Raw genomic sequence first — 20,144 nt, 5'->3', positions numbered from 1 at the left:
TATTTATGATTTAAACAGTTAACAGAACAAAACAGTAACTGAATAGTTAACAGTTGAATAATATACAAAGCGGAGAAAGACAATAATAACATATGTATCATCTACCCCAATAGTGAAAAATAAATAATTAAAGTTTTTTTAAATTGCGTTCTTTTGATTTACCAAACGTTCTAATTTTTTGACCATTTAAATTATGTATTTGAAAATAACTGTGCTGGAATATTTTCTTTCATCATATGAATATCTTGATATTGAATATCTTAATATTGTGGTATAGCTGGGTACCTTGAACGGCTGATTTGTGAGTCCCCGACACTACCAAAAAATTGCAACCCAATGGGATTCTATATGGAATAGTTATGAATTATTACATTATCTATGTAGTTTATAATTATCGTAGTCAACGGAGGCCCCTGTTTACTAGACAAATGGTGAAATATTCGAAAGGTGCATTTTTTGCTTAATTTCTTCCAGTTTTAGCTTTGATCTGTTTATGCCGCGGCTTATTATGGCTCTGAAATTTGACGCCGGTAAAATCGGGGATAATAATATAGGAACTACAAAATAAAAGCTAAACAGTTGTTACAGTGAAGACTTTATGATGACTTGATCTTTTTTACTGATTTTATATAACTATTAGCTGTGTGCGGTTGCTGGTGTCTATAATTAGATCACAATTTTTTTACTATCAGCAGAGATGCTAACAAAAAAAAAAATTAAGGTTTAGATGGTAAGGATTTAGATGGTTATGTATTTGTACATTGTTATAAAATATAGAAGTTATTCTAAATAATATATAGGTATGTACTTAATAAGTAAGAACCAGAAGCCCGGGTGAGTGTTTTTTGAAATAGTGGAATATTGACAATATTGACATAATTATGTCCATGTTTTTATATCATAGGGTGTCTCATTTAAAAATTCATATTGTTACTTACCCTGGCACTTCCCAACTCACTTCTATTTATTTTTTTGTTAATTGTAAAAAAATTAAGTAATGGTAAGTAATAAAAAAACAATTTGATATACCAAGTTGTTAAGAAGTTGAAAGGACATTCAACATTTGTATTTTTAAAACATCCATCTACATTGTATACATTCAACTTTAGGAATATGTAGAAGTAGATAATGAATGTGTTGCAATCTGTTTATTAAAATGAATCGGAAAAAATCTAAATTTAAATAATCACTTTGTGTTTTTGCATTCATTCAATACATGTAAAATTATGCATATTTCTAAACCCAATCAAGGTACCTACCTTATTTGAGCATAAAATTTGGTTTATTGAAATATTACAATAAAAGACAGTTTTTCGGAAGTTTTATTTATTTACAATCCAATAACACTTCATTTAATTTTCTCAACATTCAAAAGCTGTATGGTATTTGCATATACATTACATATATATATAATACTTCTATACATGTTATTTTCAATTTCAAAAGTAGTTTTTTTCTTTTAAGTTTTAATTTCAAATAAACCTATTCTAAATATGTCCTTTACAGCTAACATCCACACATATCTATCTAAAGTAACTAAGAAGTAAATGTATTTGTAAAATAAATAAACTAAAAATAGCATTGAGGGGATTTGATACTTTCGCCATTTTTATGAAGATAAAGATACTTAATCACTTGAAATAATATTATAGAAGTTTAACTTGTAATAGTTTATGGGTAGGTATTAAATCAACAATTTTGTACCTCCTCATTTGACTGTATTTGTTTTCTGATGTTGAAACTATTGTTACGCATTAAAATTAATTTTTGAGTAATTTTACTAGACGTATTTGTATTTTCTTAGTATATTATGTTTATTTTTGAAAATGTCATTCATAAGATGAAGATCTGTCATCTCAAGCCAACAACTTGTAATTTTATCTAAATGTATGCAAAATTTGGAACATACTTTTGACAAGACCAATAATTATTACAAATCTTTGTCAATAAACATATTTACATGCGTTTCAATGCTTATTAAAAATAAGAAATATCTAAAAACATTCGAAATATGATGTGTGACAATTCAATAGCTATCTAATTATCAGTAGCTGATTTTTTTTGTGTATTTTCTGATATTTTAAATTTCAGGCAGTGATATTTTGCTTACATTATAGTGTGTCAATTAGTTTGCTTTCTAAAAAATTAATGCTTTAAATAAATTCCACATACTCAATTGTTGTATTTATGCTTTTAATTTGTATGAAGCAGTCTTATGCCTAAATAAAGCAAACTCTATCAACACTTTTATATTTATAACTAAATAAGCTTTATTCTGATCAATGAAATAAATATGAACCTAAATATTTGAAATAATCGGAATGTTTTTATAAACCTATGGTAAAAATAATAAAAAAACTTCCACGATTTGTAATAAGTTAATAGAAATTGAACTATATGAAGTCTCTAGAAAGATTGGTCTTGAAAGGAATATAGACCAAACTAAGATTGTGAGTCCAACACCCAGCAAATTTTTTACTGGAAACAAAACTATTGGTGCTGTTGATGAGTACATTTACCATGGGCGCAGAATCAAATTGGGGAAAGAAAATCGAACCGCGGAAATGCCATGAGGAATCGGGTCAAGTTGGGCTGCTTTTGGAAAGCTGAAGTACGAATTCTGAAATAAGGAAATCCCAACCAATCTGAAGGCCAAAGTATACAATTCTTGTGTTCTATCGGTGACAACATACGATTGTGAAACCATGTCACTCACTGCCAGGAGTGTACACAAAATTAAGTGGACTCAGCGGTCTATGGAAAGACGAATGTTGGGCGTCTCCTTAAGAGACCGAATAAGGAATGAGGAAATGAGACGCCGTACAAAGGTTACTGGTATCGCGGAAAGAGTAGGAGCAGTCGGCAGGTCATATGGTGAGACGAGAAGTTGACAGGTGGACCCCCAGAATACCAGATTGGAGACCCTACAAAAATAATAGGAAGATGGGGAGACTACAGAGATGGACTGATGACGTTGTTAAACTCGTGGGACATGGGTAGAAACAGAGTGCCCAGAAAAGAGACATGGAAAATTTTTAAAGAGGCCAGCAGTGGAGAGAAACAGGCTAATAAGAAGAAGAAGAGAACAATAAAAAGTGGCTTTATAAACATTTATATAAAAGCGCATTGTTGTTTTTTTCCAACAAAATAGCCTACATAAAGATATTTTCAAAATAGTTTTTTCATAAAATATAAATTCAAATACGTACTTATCGACATATATAAAACTATTTAAGATAGGTATACAAATATGATAGCTTTCGTATTTTGTTTTCAAAAAGCTTGTAGTAAATGCAGATTTGTAAAAAGTTTTTGCGAATTCGCAGCACTACACAATTTTTGAAAAGGTGATAAACATTAATTTAATTAATTATGGTATGTTTTGTATATTAACAATTTATTTACCTAAATTTCAATATCACTTTACCAGTGAGAAAACTGAAATATTTATTAGTAATCTTGAAATATCAACATTAGATTTATATTCTAATAATATTAATTTATTTCGAATTTCAGAAGCAAAAATGACGAGACAGAAGAATATTATGTAGATGCACCGGGCTAACTAAATAGGAAACAGAAATGATCGACTTATGAATAATATGTACAATAGTTGATTAAAAAAAAAAATTATATAAGCCAGAAGTTTCGACAAATAATAATTAAAGTAAGAAGATGCTTTAAAAGTTTTCATTTTGTTTCAAAGAATTGTGAATTTATCATTACATAATTAATATTAATGGTAATAATAATTGACCGCAGAGTTGCTTTTTCGATCACGCTAATTCATTATTAATGAGCATATTGCTAATTACCTTTGGTATTCTTTTTCATTATTGATATTGCTAAATTTAATCTCCCGATTATATTTTTTTATCAATTATATTTCTAAACCAGATTTTTCACAGGTGTCTTTATGTTTGACCATTTTAAATGACTCATTTGCGTTATTAAATGACCTACTAAAATAATGTCCACATACATAAATAATGAAGGTATATAATTTAATAATGACTCTATAATATGCAAATAAAAAAGGTATAAGTTTTTGGAATAAAAGTAATTATACCGTTAATATTATTTAACAAAAGTTGGTCCTAAATTCAAATAGCTTAATCACTAACTCCGTGTGATAAACATATTACAATTGAGACGAAGAACATCTTAGAGAAGGAAATATGGAAATTTAAGCATATGACCTCTCATTGGCTGGTTTAATCTCTGGGATCTGTTATAATATGTTAATCTTAATAACTCCCTAGGGGATGAAACCCAGTCCTTATCTACAAACATTTGGACAAACTCAAAATATTGTTGATAATTCTGTGTGATATTTTTTACTTTAACTTTAAAACAGAACTTTTTAGTTATACTTAAATGAGATTCAGATGAATGAAGAGAGTTAATATTCTTATGTTTTATGATATATCTAAGATAAATACATTTATATGTTTTTTCAAAGAGTTTATATTGAGATAATTATTTCTCAACGTGCGCAGTAAATTTGATGGAAATATTTTTTTAAAATAAGGAGTGAATACATTCTTAGGTATACGCGAGTTTATTTCGTTATTATATATTAAAGTATGTGAAATATAAGAACTAACTTATTTTTCTATGCGCGGGAATGAAAAAAACACGACATAATATTATCTTTTTATAAAATTATACAGATTTCTGAAAATATCTGTCTTTATAAAAGTCTTAAAAATAATAAGTGAGAGAGCGTACGTAAATAATATAATTACAAAATTGTGAAAACTTCAATATTACCCGAGTACCGTAAGGATACACTCGAGTGTAATTTCTTAATTTCGAATATTGAAGAAGTTCAGTATCACAAAGTCTTTACATTATATAAACACTTATCGTTTTACATTTGTATGAAAACATTGCGAGACGGATTCAATATTGATATCGTATTAACGAGATAAAGGGTTAAAAACATTACAGTAGTGATATTTGAGTGTAAAAAACGCAGTAAGCTAAAAAATTGTTTAAACTCCCGCGGTTTGTTTAGGTGATGGATTTGTATTCTGTTTAGTGGATGAGCCATTTGTTGGCGATGTACATCAAGATGTTGGGGGCGACGAGTGATAGGAGAGTGCCCGCGAGGTTGACGGCTCCGCCCGTGACTCGGATGTCGCTCTCCTTGAGGAATGGATAGTCTATGACGTGGATGATGCCGTTAGTGCACTCTACGTCAGGTCGGAACACGTGGATCCATTGGTTCTGCCAATCCACGTAGTAGCCTAGAAATAAGATATTGTTAGAACATCTTCGTAATATTTAAAAAATGTATTCAAATTCTTAGTGGAAGTTCACGGTAATTTACTATAGAAATAAAATAGACGTGATATTTAAATCCACAAATTCGCAAAACCCAAGGACGAAGAAGTCGCAGAAGCAACGATATGGCAGAAAGAGTTTTGCCAACTTTAAAGTAAATGGTAATCAGATGGTGCCGGGTCAGGAGTGTATGGGGGATGCGGATGTTTACTGTCAACAACTTACTAACGAAACTGGATGAAGCAATTAAAGAATAACGTGCAGATTTGGCAAATTGTTAAGAAATTATGTTCCACCATGACAATGTCAGGCCTCGCACTCGCCTCGTAACTCTTTGGAATTTTTAAAAACTTAGTTGGGAAGTGATGTCGCATACTCCGCACAGCCCTGACCTAGGGCCATCTAATTACCACTTATTTTGAACTTTGAATGGTAAAACTTTCAAATATGACGATGATCTGAAATCGTACTCCGTTCAGTTTTTTGTTGATAAGGAGCAAAAGTTCTATGAGCATGGAATTATGAAGTTGCGAGAAAAATGGCAAAAGGTCATCGAACAAAATGGAATATATATATAATTTATGTAATAATCAATTGATTAACGTTTATTATATGTATAAAAAAAATAGTTTTATTTCACACTGCAAAACTGAAATTACTTTCTCGCCAACTAAATATAGTAAAAGTAAATATCAGGGACATTTCCTTTCAGTAGTAAATATGAAAATAAGTTTTGATGGACCGGGGTTAAAACTTTGGACCTCTGATCTGTGAGTTTATGATACTATCAAGGGACTAGAACCCTTCATAATTATTACAATTTTATGAAATACAATCACGAGCATTCTCATACATAGTTGGTATTTTAACTATCGTCGTGCGTATGTATAAATGTAAATAATTTTATGCTGAAGGAAAAAAAAAGACAAGGCCAAATAACACATAATTTAAGAAGATTATTATTACTTTTGTCAGATTCCTTGATTCTCAGTCTCAATGTGTCACGAACAGTCGGCAATACAAATCCGTGTGTGTCGTTCGCTAACAGTTTAATGTCAGCCATTGTGTAAGCTCGGTCTGAAATTACCAGGTGACGCTCCAAAATCTGTTTGGTCTGAAAGTAAAATTATTCATAGAATTATTATTCGCTGATCTCGGGTAAAGCCCGAAATATGAAATCGAGTGATAGTAAAATCGCCTCGTATCGGCATCACAGTGAAATGTAAAAAAAAATGTATAAAGATTATAAAATAATAAATAAAAAAAAGTAGCGGTTGCAGGGTTCCTTTACTTGGCAAGAGGTGTCTGGTTTGGTCCTTGACACGGTGTTGCCAGGAAATATTTATTTAAAATTATGTTTTTACATTGCAATATTTCTAGTCTCTGGATCAGCACTTGATATATCAATACCGTGCCCCATGCACCATGCTGATAAGAGTACGATGATGATGAGGCTATTTATAAAATTACAATTTTGGGCAGTAGGATCTGATTTAGATAGGTAAATGATTACATGATAGCTGAAGTCTTCCATGAAGAGTTTCTTGTGTGCCGAGGGAAATTCAGTCTCAAACTTCTGCCAGGCCTTGTCGCGTGGTACAAAGTAGGTGAAGCGGTGAGTTGTGTCGTTTAGCTGGTTGTTGAAGTAGCGCCGGCGGCCGAGGAAGTACGTGTCACTGGAAACATAATCACAGTTTAACATGAATAGGAAATACATAAATTCAGATAAATGCAATCTTGTGATTCAACAAAGATATATAAAAATCCAAATTATTGACTAATTGCATCTTTTTTTAACCCTTCCGGGCCTAAGGGAGGTACTAGGGTCCCCCAGGTAGCATATTTTTTCAACAACTTATTGTTAATCATTATATTGATTTCAGTTTTGCATTAGCCTATTCCGTTATTTAAAGAACGTATTAAAATAACAAAAATATTTTTCTGACAAATTCTTTCAATAATAAGTCACATTTGTTTTTCATTTCCCATGGCTATATAATTGAATAATCTTTGATATACTGTTCAGTTCTTTAGACACAATATTTCAAGCCACCACCACAAAAAACGGGCTCAGAAAGGTTAAAAATCAATAACCTCATTACTTATTTAGTTTAATATCTCTTTTTTTTTCAACTTCAAAATAGTAAGTTAAAAAGTATCAAAAAAACTTAGATAAGAATTTTGTTTATGTAATCTAAAATGAATCTCCATCTTTGAGATATTTCGATAAGGGCATATTTAAATAAAGATTGAACTTACTTAAGCATAGGATCGGTTTTCATTTTCTCCAGAACAGTGGTATAAGGCACTCCGAGGACTCTATTGATGATGTGGACGATTCCGTTTGTGGTGGCGATGTTAGGTTGTATGACCGTGGCGTTGACTCCGCCTCCCTCGACCGTAAGTGTTTGGTTGTTGCCGTGGTGCACAATATTGAAATAAAGGTTCTTTCTTTCAGCAGCAGTAGGTACCTGGAATATCTGTAGTGGTAACACCAAGAAAAAAGCTTTCGTCAAGCAATACTACCACCGAACACAACTAATACTAAAGCAAACTCATGCAAGGTAACTGTATTTTACAAGCATAATATTGATGGTTAATAACCTATTCATCTTCAGTAACATTTTGTGAATTTTACAGGGGATGATATCTCTAAAACTTACGTTAACCTTAGAAGTCATTTTCAAGACGCTAAATTGGAGTAATTAATACAAATAAATAGATGGGAGGTATTTAAATCACATCGGTTTTGCAGACGATTAAGTAATAATAAGTGTGGATGTAAATAAACTAGAAACTATGGCAAAAGAACTATTACACTGTTGGGCTGCAAATGTTGGGCGTCTCCTTAAGAGACCGAATAAGGAAATGAGACGCCATACAAAAGTTACCAATATTGCAGGAAGAGTAGGAATAAATGGCAGTGGGAAGGATACAATTCTAGAGTTCTGACGGTGACAACATACGGTCTTGAAACCATGTCGCTCGCTGCGAGGGGTGCATACAATATTAAGTGCACTCAGCGGTCTATGGAAATACAAATTAATGTTGGACGTCTCCTAAGGAATGAGAAAATAAGAAGCCATACAAAGTTTACCGATATTGCAGAAAGAGTGGGAAGACAAAAATGTCAGTAGGCGGATCATGTGACGAAAGAAGAGGTTTATAGGTGGGCCCCCAAAATACTGAATTGGAGAGCCTAAGAAAATGAAAGTGTGGAGACCACAGAGGAGATGGACTGACGACATTGTTGAACTCGTGGGACATGGGTGGAAGCAGAGTGACTGGGACGGAGAAACATAGAAAAGTTTTGAAGAGGCTTATATCCAGCAGCGGAAAAAAATGGGCTGATTCTTAGAAGAAGAAGAACAGTATTTATTGTAAAATAAATCCTGTTCTTAAATATATATTTTTAAATATTTTACACACAGCTACATATGGTTATGTGTTATTAAAAATACGCAGGTAAATAATTGAAATGAATTTGTTTTCAATCTAAATTTATTGTAACAGAGAAAGCATTTTTGAGAAGGAATATGGAAGTCTAGGCATTTACAGGGCTTATGACCTGTTATTAGCTGGTTTAAGTGGCCACTTTACACACTTTATACCAGAGTTTCGTAATCTACCTTTTTCAAATTACACTTTTAATTTAACAACAAAAAAAAACGCTTTCTGGGTGCTTAAAAATACTATTGCTAATTAATTTTCACAAATCACATGCATAACAAGTTGAGTTTTTCTCAAAATTATCTATAATTTTGGTAAATTAAGTAAAACAAAAATCTAGGTAGGTATTTAATATATATATTATTTTTTAAATAAGTTCAATTTCCCATTTCACTTTTAAAAAAGGTTTCATTCTTCTTTCATAAGCATAACGTAAAAAATAAAACAAAAATCCATTTAAAGCTTTTAAAATAAATCTGTAATTTATATGACACCTCCACCATACTACACATTATGCTATTATAATTCGCACATTTATGCAGTAAAGACAAACGAAGCAGGAAAATAAAACAGATTAAAGATAAACATCCCGTTAACAAATAATAAATAAGTAAATGGTTTATAATTATTTTAAATGTAAAAATGAATTAGTTTTTCTCAAAAAAAACTTTTTTAAGTATACCACAAGGCTTAAACTTGGGACCATACTTTTTTACATTTTTACTTCACAATTTTTTACATCTCACAAATGACATAAAATTATCAATTTTACAAATACAAAACCATGGCGCCGTTTCCCCGTAGGAGTAGGCAGAGAGGAAAGAACACCATATCACCCTGTCTTTACAAACAGACCTCACTTTCTCTACATGCATACATCTTCCCATGCACGCACACTGATTATTCCGACTTTTGACAAGTCCATCTTTAAGTATTCATTAGATTAGGTCATGCCATGTCTATCTCGGTGTTTCTTTTTTTCTGCATCCATTCATTTTTTTCGGCGTCAACTCCTTCCTTGATTTTGTCCATAATGTTTATTTCAGCCTCACATAACACCTCGACATTTGTGCACCCATCGTACATAGTTTTAATGCACATTCGCCCGAGGGATCGCATTTTGACAGCATTCAGCTTACTTTCATATCTAATTATAGCAATAATTTTAAATAGTAATAGGACATTAATGCAATATATATTTATTCTATAAAAGTCGTTAAAATCCAGAGAACAAAAAATTGTCACCAGACCACCGACCAAGTCAGAAATAAAACTATCAATGTGCTTATATGTACTTTTAGAATATAACTTTTACAAAACTAAATAAAAATTATCTACGTTTTAAAATATTATTTTGTTTATATTTGATCTATGAGGTTATTCATTATAAAAAAATAAATAAAAAATAACTTTGTTTTTAAGCACATATTTTTACTTTTTTCTACCGAGCAGTTTCAAAACTAAACAAGTTTTTTTTATTATTAATTAACTAATGAATTCTACCGATTTTTAATAAGAAATAAATTAAAAATTACTAAACAAACAATATTTCTTAAATTCCACTCCTGTCTAGTTTTAAAGATCGTATCCCATCTTTAAAAGAACAACATGACAAAAAACTCGACTTATTAGCTCCATATGTATCGATGTAATATTTAGTAATCACTGTTACAATAAAAAAGGATCGTTAAAAAGGAAGTTCATAAGAAAGAGGATTATGTAGTTTTGAAACCGGTTGGTAGAAAAAAAAAGTGGTTAAAAATAGAGTTGTTGTTGAATTTATTTAATTATTTTGTTCATTTAATATTTATTAATATTTTGTTCATTTAATGTTAAGTATCATTTTTTCACATTTATAAACAATAATAAAAGTAATGTAACCACACTAGGGTTAACCGTACCGAGGACATTAACAATACCCTTTTTTTTTACATGCGAGAATATACAAAGAAGACTTAATATCCAGAGATAAATTACAAAATGTTAGGATAGTTTTATACACAACGTATTTCAGTTTATATTTAGTTTCTGTAGACCTATATTATTCATATTATAAAATGCACAAACACATAATATAAACTTTGCGTTTGTGGAGCAGGTGATTCAATATTGGTTTGGGCAAATGAGGCAATCCATTTTACTTTTGCCATATTTTCTCGTATAACATTTTAGTGGTAAGTAAAGCGTTCTTATTTAGCAGGATAAAATTATTACGTTTCCATGAATGTTTCTGCACAAAAACAATAACATCTGTGGATCTCATACCTGGTGCAGATTGTTGTGAATGATTTTGTCAAGCGGTAGTTTCTCTCTAACCAAGTGAAGATTGAGGATCTCGAGAAGCTTTTCCTTATTCCTGAAAAGAGAAAGTGCCAAATATTATGGAACATATTCAATAACCTCTATCAAACAAACAAAAGAGAGAAATCTACACAGATCATTGGAAAGAAAACTGTTTAGCACGTCAGCGGACATTTTTTTCTCATAGGATCCACTGTTTACATTTTAATTTTTTGGAATATTTCAATCCTGATTGGACCTTAGTTAATGATTTGAAGTGAATCTTATTTGACTAACACACTGGAACTGGAACACTTTTGTCACTGACTATTTTTTATAGGGGCACAGTGTCTCCTACTATATTTTCAGTTTCATTTAGGCTATACCCGTCTTTTCCAAAATGCAAGACGTTTTGAAGGCTATAGCCGGAAAAAAACTGCGAACGTGTTGACTCCATTATTTTAATTTTTTTTGCACCACAACAGGCCAGAAAACCCAATGAAATCACAGAACACCCAGGCTTGAGAAAAATCACATTTAATTTTTGTGTTTTCACCAGGAATCGAACCCGGAACCTTCCGTGTGTGAGTCAAGCGTCTTGGCACTACACCACAGAGGCCACCGTATTAATGAATTAAATTAAATAGTGCAGTATTAAAAAAATTAAGATAATAATAATCATTTTCAGTTTTTATTTTTATTAACTTATATATTTCATAAACGGTACATGTTTTTTTTATTCTACACAAATCTCCTTTTATACATCTAGTAAATGTTATAACTGTAACTCTCCAAAAAAAGAGACTAACTCTTGTACTTGGAGAGTGACTTACATTGTTATAGTTATTTATTTATTAGAATTTATATAATTTTGTTTAAAAATAAAAACAGAAAATAATAATACATTCATACTAATTAAAATTGAATGCGGTTTTTACACTTGTTCTAAAACTTTCTTTAAATTTACTTTGAATTTATTTATTGACATATTATTTTTAATAGTTTTTAGTTCATTGGAGAGATTATTGTAATTTTTGACACCTTTGAAGACAAAGCTATTTTGACCATGACTTATGTGGAATTTAGGGATTTTAATATTATTTTGGTATCTGAGTGACTTATCATCCTAATTTTTTTTTCTTCTTTATAAATTTGTATAATGGAATTTGTTTTATAACTTTTGTCTACTGTATGAACTTTAAATAATGTATTTAGAATTTCCGTATTCAATTTAGAGGGTTTCTTTAAAATTACTTTAATAATTAATCTTTGTACTATTTTAGATATAAATAAATATTATATTACTATTACTATTTTACTATTTTTTATTTTATATCAATAAATGTAAATTAAGTCGCGAAGAAAGAAACAGGGTTACCCAACTTGCAAAAACTAGTAGGCTTTCTAGTCTGCAAAAATATATGCATTCAAGCATCTTTGAGTGCTGATACTTATTATTACTGTCCGCATTTTGAAGTTGTACCATTAATTTTGATTCTATATTTTCTTTTGAAGAATTTGCAATACTTTAATGAAATGGTGGAGCTATGAGTGTCTCAAGTGAAAAGATAAGCTCAAGAATTATCCCTGGATTTAAAAAAATATCTAAGCTATAGCTATCTGTCTTAAAGTAGTATGGGTGAAATTTATGACATTCAGGTGAGACTGTTAAAGGGTAATCCGTGAGGTGAAACATATGGATGAAGGTGCATATTTTAAATTCTGTAATGTCCTGCCGGTAAAACAACTTTGTGACTATAAATTGATAGTAAACAACTTTGTTGATCCGGAATGTAAAACAAAAGTTTCCCACACTCACAACACTAGATTAAAAACTAAGGCTTTCCTGGTTGTTCCCCGAACTACAAATTACTTCGGAGAACGAACATTAAATTGCGTTATTCCAAGGTTGTTTGATGATCTCCCGTAAACCACCATTAACACGGAAGATCTTCAATTGAAAAAAAGAACTGAAGAAATATCTGCTTAATATATTATAGTGACTCTTAAAAGGTGGTAAATAAATATACATAATATAAAAGTGTGGAAAATAAACCTGTCTTAAACAATTGTCCCTTCGAAAAAGCTTTAGGCCTCGAACATTAATTTATTGCACCCGCCACAGGCCTCGTACTATGGCCATGTGTGGCGTTTTTCATACGTTTTCGTATGTTTGAAATCCACGCTCCCGCTGTCGCCACCGCCCTAGGCCCGCACTGTGGACGAGCCCTTAGACTTAGTGGGTAACTAAATAACACGGTGAGAACACAAAAATTAAAATGTGATTTTTCTCAAGCCTGGGTGCTCTGTGACGTAATTCACCACTGTAATTAGGCCTCCTGGCCTGTTGTGGTGCAAAAAAAAAAAGTACAATGTACAAATGTACAACATGTTTCTAAAAATACTAAATAAACGCCGTTCTACAGCACTAAAACCCGGTAGTGTAGTGTTTTGCGCATTTTGCTACCTATCATGCACGGGTCTGGGTTCTATTCCTGGCAAGACCAACGCAAAATGGTATTTATTGAATGCGGTGCTTTTACACTCAAACATTTCACGTCCTCTGGACTGGAACCTGAGGCATAAGACTCGTCATCATACCAGCTACATTTTGAGTATAAATGCTATCAACTATACGCTATTAGATTTGGATAAGAGTACGATGTTGATGATGTAATGGAATCAAATACTATCAGCTATAAACTGTCCGCAAATTATGATAATACAACTATCACGTCTAAAAACATCTGGAAGTGAAAAATTACGTAGAAAAGATTTTTTAAAACAGAACAATTTAAAAATACTATAATATATTTAAAAAAAATAACAATTACCTGATCAAATTGTTCAAATTGGAATCCTTCCAAGCTTCATTTGACGGGGCGAAAAGAGTCAGGTCTCGCATACGACCCAATGTGTTCATAAACTCTCCCCCCAAGTCCATAATTACCTCGTAGAACTTGTAAAGTGGTCCATCTTCCTTTTCCTAGTTGAAAACCAACAAAAAGTTTAATGTAATTTCAAATCTAGATTTTTTTAAATAATAAAAATGTAAAAATAGCAGGATTCGAAATTAATTAAATTTAGATTTAAAATTAAAGATAAATCAGTGTTATAAGATCATAAATTTAAAAAGGGTCCATTGAATTTCAATAATAAGACGTATATTATAACTATGTATTTGTACAATATTACTAAAGCTGTTTCACTAGTGGGCTCATAATGAGGAAGTTTAGAGGTTTTATTTTTTTATTTATTATTTATTAATGGACTATCAAACTAAGTTTGTAGTTTTGAAATTGTTTAATTACTGCGCGCGTGACGTCACTAGTTAATTTAATAATAATAGTAATATATGGCTGATTTATATAGCACCATTTTTGTGAAAAATCACCTCAAGGGAGCTTTAAAATTGTATACTTAAGCTTACATTTGTACTAAGTTAAAGTGACATGTTATATTTTCTGATTTGAAATTGAGTGTATGATAATAAAAAGAAGTGAGATTTTAGTTGGAATCTGAACAGACTGGGACTGTCGATGATTCGTAAGTTTGAAGGCAATCGGTTCCAGGCAGAGGGACCGGCAACGGCAAAAGCACGATCTCCAAATCTAGTGTTTGGGGAGCGCCGGATTTCGACAAGTTTTCCTCTGCCTGAATCTAATGCTGACCCAAGAGTAGATTTTCTTTGACGTGTATTTTCCCTAATACAAAGGTCCGATAGGTATCTTGGAGCCATTTCATGAAGGGATTTGAATACTGTCCAGCAAAGCTTGTATTTTATTCTCTCTGGGCTTTTAAACCAGTACAAATCTCGAATATTTGTGAGATGTGAGAATATTTTTTTACTCCCGTAATAAGCCTTGCAGCTGCATTGAAAACAGATTGAAGTTTTTTAGTTTGGTATTTTGGGAGTTCTCTTCGGAGTTGTCCCGATTGGTGGGTTGCCTTTGCGGAAAACGGAAATCTATCACAATCTCTATCATTGGTTGAATTAGAAGAACTTGCGACGTCATTTAAAGTAATTCAATTTTGTTATTTTTTTCAATTTGATTTTTAACTTCCCTATTAGTAATTTGAACATTGTAAACAGCCTGATTATGAAATAAGGACAAACTGCACTGGGGGGTTTATTGCAATGCAGCAATTTTTTTTAACTGCTTCCAACAATGTGATTTGAGTTCCGACTTCCAACAATTGTCAATATACAGATACCTACGTCCGTGAATTTAAATTTTGAAATAAAATAAATGTAGGTGAACTATTATTGCACATTACTAATCACATAAAGGGTACACGGTGAAAATTGGGAGACCGCATTTTCTCAATTTTTGAGATATTAATGCCCCTTTTCTCCTGAATGAGTTGAGAATAAAATGAAATATTAAAAACTAACAAAATGCTGCTCCTTGATTGATAAATTGTTAGCAAAAAATATGTGGTCACATTTAGCTAAACAGCAGTCAAAAATCCGATATTTGATGGAATAAACTAATTTTTGTATAAAATGTTATTAAATATTTATATATCACATTACCACTTGCCGACTTTTCTATGTCTGCCGGTTTCGAGACGTGTCCGTTTTTTCATCATGACACCAATAAAACTAAGTGGTTATATACAATATTAATAAAATGCTTTAATTATGAATAAAAAAAATTGTATGTTAAAAAAAAACTGTTTTTTATATTGATTTTAAAGTAGATGTTTTTGTTCGTTTTTTACTGCGATGGTACGTAAAAATATATTTTTCATTAAATATGAAGTGTCCCAAAAAAAAAGTTTTTATTCTTATTTTTGCTTTCTTATAAAATTAGTTGTTTTAGCCATGTACCCTTCATGTTATGTAAGTATGCAGTTACCTATTTTTTAACTAGACAACTATATATACTGTGGCAACAATACTTCGACATCATATGGTAAAAATGCAGTCATCAATAGACTTCACTCTCTAGGCAATAAGTACCAGGACATTGGTGACTCATTTCACATGAAATTTATTACATATAGAACAGCTCTTCTTCTTTATTTTATTGGTAATAGTTCTAGGTAACTATTTGTTACTTTTGTTAAAAATTTGATTTAAACTTCTTTATTAGTGTTTTTTTTTCTTTTTTCGTTTCTTTTCTTAATTAATTTATAAGTAAAAAATATTTCTCTTTATCATTTTTTTTACATCATTATATACTTTTATACATAAACATATACTATTTACCTAAATATTAATTTTTTAATAATAATACATATAAAAATATTATATATATTTTTAATGTTATTCAAAATTTACTTCTTAGTTATTTTTTCAACTGGTTCAAAGTATCTCTAATACCAAATTATCTTTTTTTATCGATAATTCTATAACTGGTAATATTTTATTCTTTTATATAGTTTATATTTCTTAGACTTTCTAAATTAATAATATTGTTTTAAATGCTATGTATTACTTATAACTATGTTTACATGTATGTATATTTAATTGTATTTGTAACTAATATGTAAAAGGCACTAAGTGCCGTTTATTTCAATAAAATAAAATAAAAAAATATATTAAGGATGATTCATGTTACAGAATATAAAGATGGGCTTAAACTGGGATATTCAAATAATTATGCAAGTGTTTTAAATACAAACAAGATTAGGTATGCAGAAATGTTAAATCTTCCTTAAATCAGTGGAAAGATGGCCAAGTATGATATGTCACTTTTTATAAACTTTGAAGGAGAACAATTTCAAAGTTTGATGGGTTTTGAAAAATAAGAATCTTAGTTTACAAGCCTAATGCTAATGTCAGTAGATGCATTGAACATTAATTTGTTTCTCTGGGAATTTTACTTTTACCATAGTGCGTGTTTACACAAAATGCTGAAAAATTTCGATTTTTTTTCCAGACTCACTGACATATCATGTTTTGCCATCACAAAGGCGGCAAACAAGACATATCATAAATTGTCAACCATTACTCCATTTCTAAAGTAGTATATCACGTCTGTTGTCAAGTCATGATTGTTATTTTACAGGCAATTTAAGAAACGACTTTTGACGTTTAAACGCTCATGAAGTTCTGTAAATATGGACAGCTAAGTTAAGTTAAGCCAATTAAAAATAACCAAAAAAGATAATACTACTATGAGAGATGGTCACTTAAAACGAGGTCAGTTCACAAAATAGTAACTTTGATCGTCATCGTTCCCTTTCCGCATCCAATGGTGCATAGGGCACTGCATTGATACACCAATGGCAGCGTATTTGACTTGGTTGGGCTGCCTTAGTAACTTTAGTCAGAATTTTTGTCCGGCCAAATTCGACTGCGACCGTCCCGTTTTTGTTAGGCTTTTATGACAAAATTATTAGAAAAACTGAGCTTTTAAAGCAGGTTTTTGATATACGTTGAAAATATAATATACTGATTAAAAAAATTTGTTAGAAAATATGTGTTTTAATCAATTTTTTAGTTTAAAATCCTTTTTTTTAGGGTCTTGTCTTGGGACCCAAAAGTTCGGCCTTTTTAGCGGCTAAGCCCGGCTTTCTGATTTTCAGAGATGGCAACGCTAATACGGAGAGTGATAGTAATGTGGATGAATAAGATTGAAATACATTAAATAAAATATTTGTATTTTAGAAAAATATGTTTTTATTATTTTTATTTATGGTAATCAGCGGCGTGAGCACGGGTTATACGAGTCATCATTTCATTTTGTTACGCACAAAATACCTTCAAAATTCACAATTTCACTCGCGATTAATATTATCTGATCCATACTATAATTCAGTATGTTAAAAAAGAACACTTCCGAGTTAATATATAAATAAAACTATTATTAATTTTTATTATAATTGTATAAATCTATTTGTTACTATCTTTGTCATCCCATAGTAAATTGCTGTGGAAGGCAAATAATTACTTTTTCTCTTGTATTATTTTGTATACCTTGATTGATCCTATTGAATTACCAAATTAAACAAATAAGTTAACTGCTTTCATGATTTTCTTTACTTTAACCGTTTTATTTTAAGTAAGTATCAAGCTATTTAGGCGTAAATATAAAAACCCATTTCTATTCACGCCATCTGACGGAAAATTATTGATAAATCAATATCGAAAATCGCTACAACACTATTGTAAGCTGTTTAATGTCAAAAGTATCTTCTAATATAGCCCAAACTGTAAGTTACATACATCAATTTGATTTTTTGGAACTAGAAAAAAAGACATATTATAAAGTAACACGGCTAATATTCTCTATGCACAATTTTGCAAGATTGTAGATGTAATCGATACGAATCCGGTGACATATATGTATATAACTCAATATGCTTAAAAATGTGACATATTATACTTAGCCATCTTTCCACTGAAATAATGTTATGTAATATTGATTGAACGTGATTGGTAGTTCCTTAAAGAGACGGATTATTTTTATTACTTAGTTATGAAAATAACTCTAATATTTTACATTTCAGTATTATTTGAAAGGCAAAATAAGTTTATTTGTTAAATACATTTCGCAAAACAATTAATTTGTATTTTAGTATTTTTAGTGGACAAAAACATGTTGTTATAAAACAGTAAGTTAATTGCAAAAATACACATAAGATTTCCTCGTTACATTTTAGTTATTACAACAAAATAAATGAAAAGTCCAAACAATCACGAAATACAAAAAAGAAAAGAAAACACAATTTCTCAATGTATACTGGGGTATCAAAATACAACATGGCACCGAAAAAAAATGGACGGATACTAAATGAACATAATTATAATAAAATGAAGTTGTCCAATTGAATCTCTAAAAGACTTGACTCTTATTACTTTATCATTTTGAAGAGCGTAAAAATAGTAAAAAAAGTTATTATTAATTACTTGTAGTATTCTTTAATAATATGCTTGCTTCCACTTTTTATTTTATTGCATCCAAACTCAACATAGGGGTCTTAGCCTCGTAGAGTTAGGGATACGTTATTATTATTTTTTTGTAATATGTATCTTTATAAGAATAAATATACAATAAAAAGAAATCAAATTAGACATTTGCTTAAGCCATAGTAAAAAATACTAATTGCATTTCACTTGTTTTATTAGACAATAGAAAAGTTATAATATAGAATCTATTGCCATGATTCAAACAAATTTTAAATTTTGTATCTTTACGGCGGGATTCCATCAAGATTTCTTATTGATAATATGCTGAAAATGATGGAAGAAACATGACATAACTAAAGATGGCGGTCGATGTTGTATGCAAGTACAGAGTAGAGTAATTGATACTCACAATACCCTATGTGGGAGGAGATACAAGTAGTGATCATCCGTAGGAAGGAAAACACACGTACAAAACCATGCACCAAAAGTCGATACAGGTGGGGAGCCAATCAAACAATCCGAAACCGCCATGTGGCGCAGCACACGAGGAATACACCAAGAAATTGAGAAAATTACAAAAACAAATGAAACAATCTCACAGAGAAAACAATAAATTGGCAAAACTAAAGAAAACAATTGCAATTACTACAAAATTCCAAATTTGAACACATAATTTAACTTACATTTAAATAATTTATTGCACTGGCAACTTTGAACATTCATAAAAATAAACCATTCCAAAATATTCTGTCTCTCATTGGCTAGGATAATAGATGTTCATTTTTTAAATTATTGTTTAAGGCTACATAGTGATATTACCTTACAAAATCCTGGAAAACTGTAATTCAGTAGCTACTTTAGTTTAATAATAAAATATCATTTACCAAAAGATTGGCAGAATATAATGAATAAATAAAATTTTATATGAATGGCCAGTGATTATGTAATTTTTGAGAAATCTAAAATAAAACTTTTTACAGTAAATAAACTTACAAGAAATAACAAAAATAATATTGGAAATGATAATTCCTCTTGTTTTTGAACCAAAAAATGGATAAATTATTACATCACATAGGAAAAATTCATTTCTTTGTAAATTCATTCATGCGCCATTTTTACCAAATACTGGACAGAATCGAAATAATGGAAGATGAAAATGCAGAAAATAGATCAAATAATTACAGACCTATTGAAGACAAGGAAAAAATTTGAAGAAGATAAAAGTTTTGGAAAATGTGCACCCATGGATTGTTTTACAATTTTA

General features: G+C 30.5%; 1 protein-coding gene across 3 annotated transcripts in view; it reads right to left on the bottom strand.

Moving 5' to 3' along the window:
- Positions 1–1,309: 1,309 nt before the first annotated feature.
- Positions 1,310–20,144, bottom strand: part of Fas1 (fasciclin 1 Fas1 domain-containing) — a 483,956-nt gene continuing 465,121 nt past the window's right edge. For 2 of the 3 annotated variants that reach the window (XM_088228557.1, XM_088228555.1), the window contains 6 exons: positions 13,854–14,005; positions 11,005–11,095; positions 7,549–7,769; positions 6,803–6,965; positions 6,256–6,403; positions 1,310–5,252 (listed from right to left, as the gene is read on the bottom strand). In XM_088228557.1, coding sequence (XP_088084683.1) covers positions 5,041–5,252; positions 6,256–6,403; positions 6,803–6,965; positions 7,549–7,769; positions 11,005–11,095; positions 13,854–14,005 — 987 coding nt within the window. In that variant the 3' untranslated portion in view covers positions 1,310–5,040. The remainder of the gene's footprint in view (positions 5,253–6,255; positions 6,404–6,802; positions 6,966–7,548; positions 7,770–11,004; positions 11,096–13,853; positions 14,006–20,144) is intronic. The other variant, XM_088228556.1, reaches the window with a different exon arrangement.

Source organism: Micrasema longulum, unplaced genomic scaffold, assembly GCF_059751315.1.
Source record: "Micrasema longulum isolate JH-2025_06_02 unplaced genomic scaffold, ASM5975131v1 h1tg000594l, whole genome shotgun sequence".
In the NCBI taxonomy this organism is placed as follows: Eukaryota; Metazoa; Arthropoda; class Insecta; order Trichoptera; family Brachycentridae; genus Micrasema; species Micrasema longulum.
This window is presented reverse-complemented; position numbering and strand designations above follow the sequence as displayed.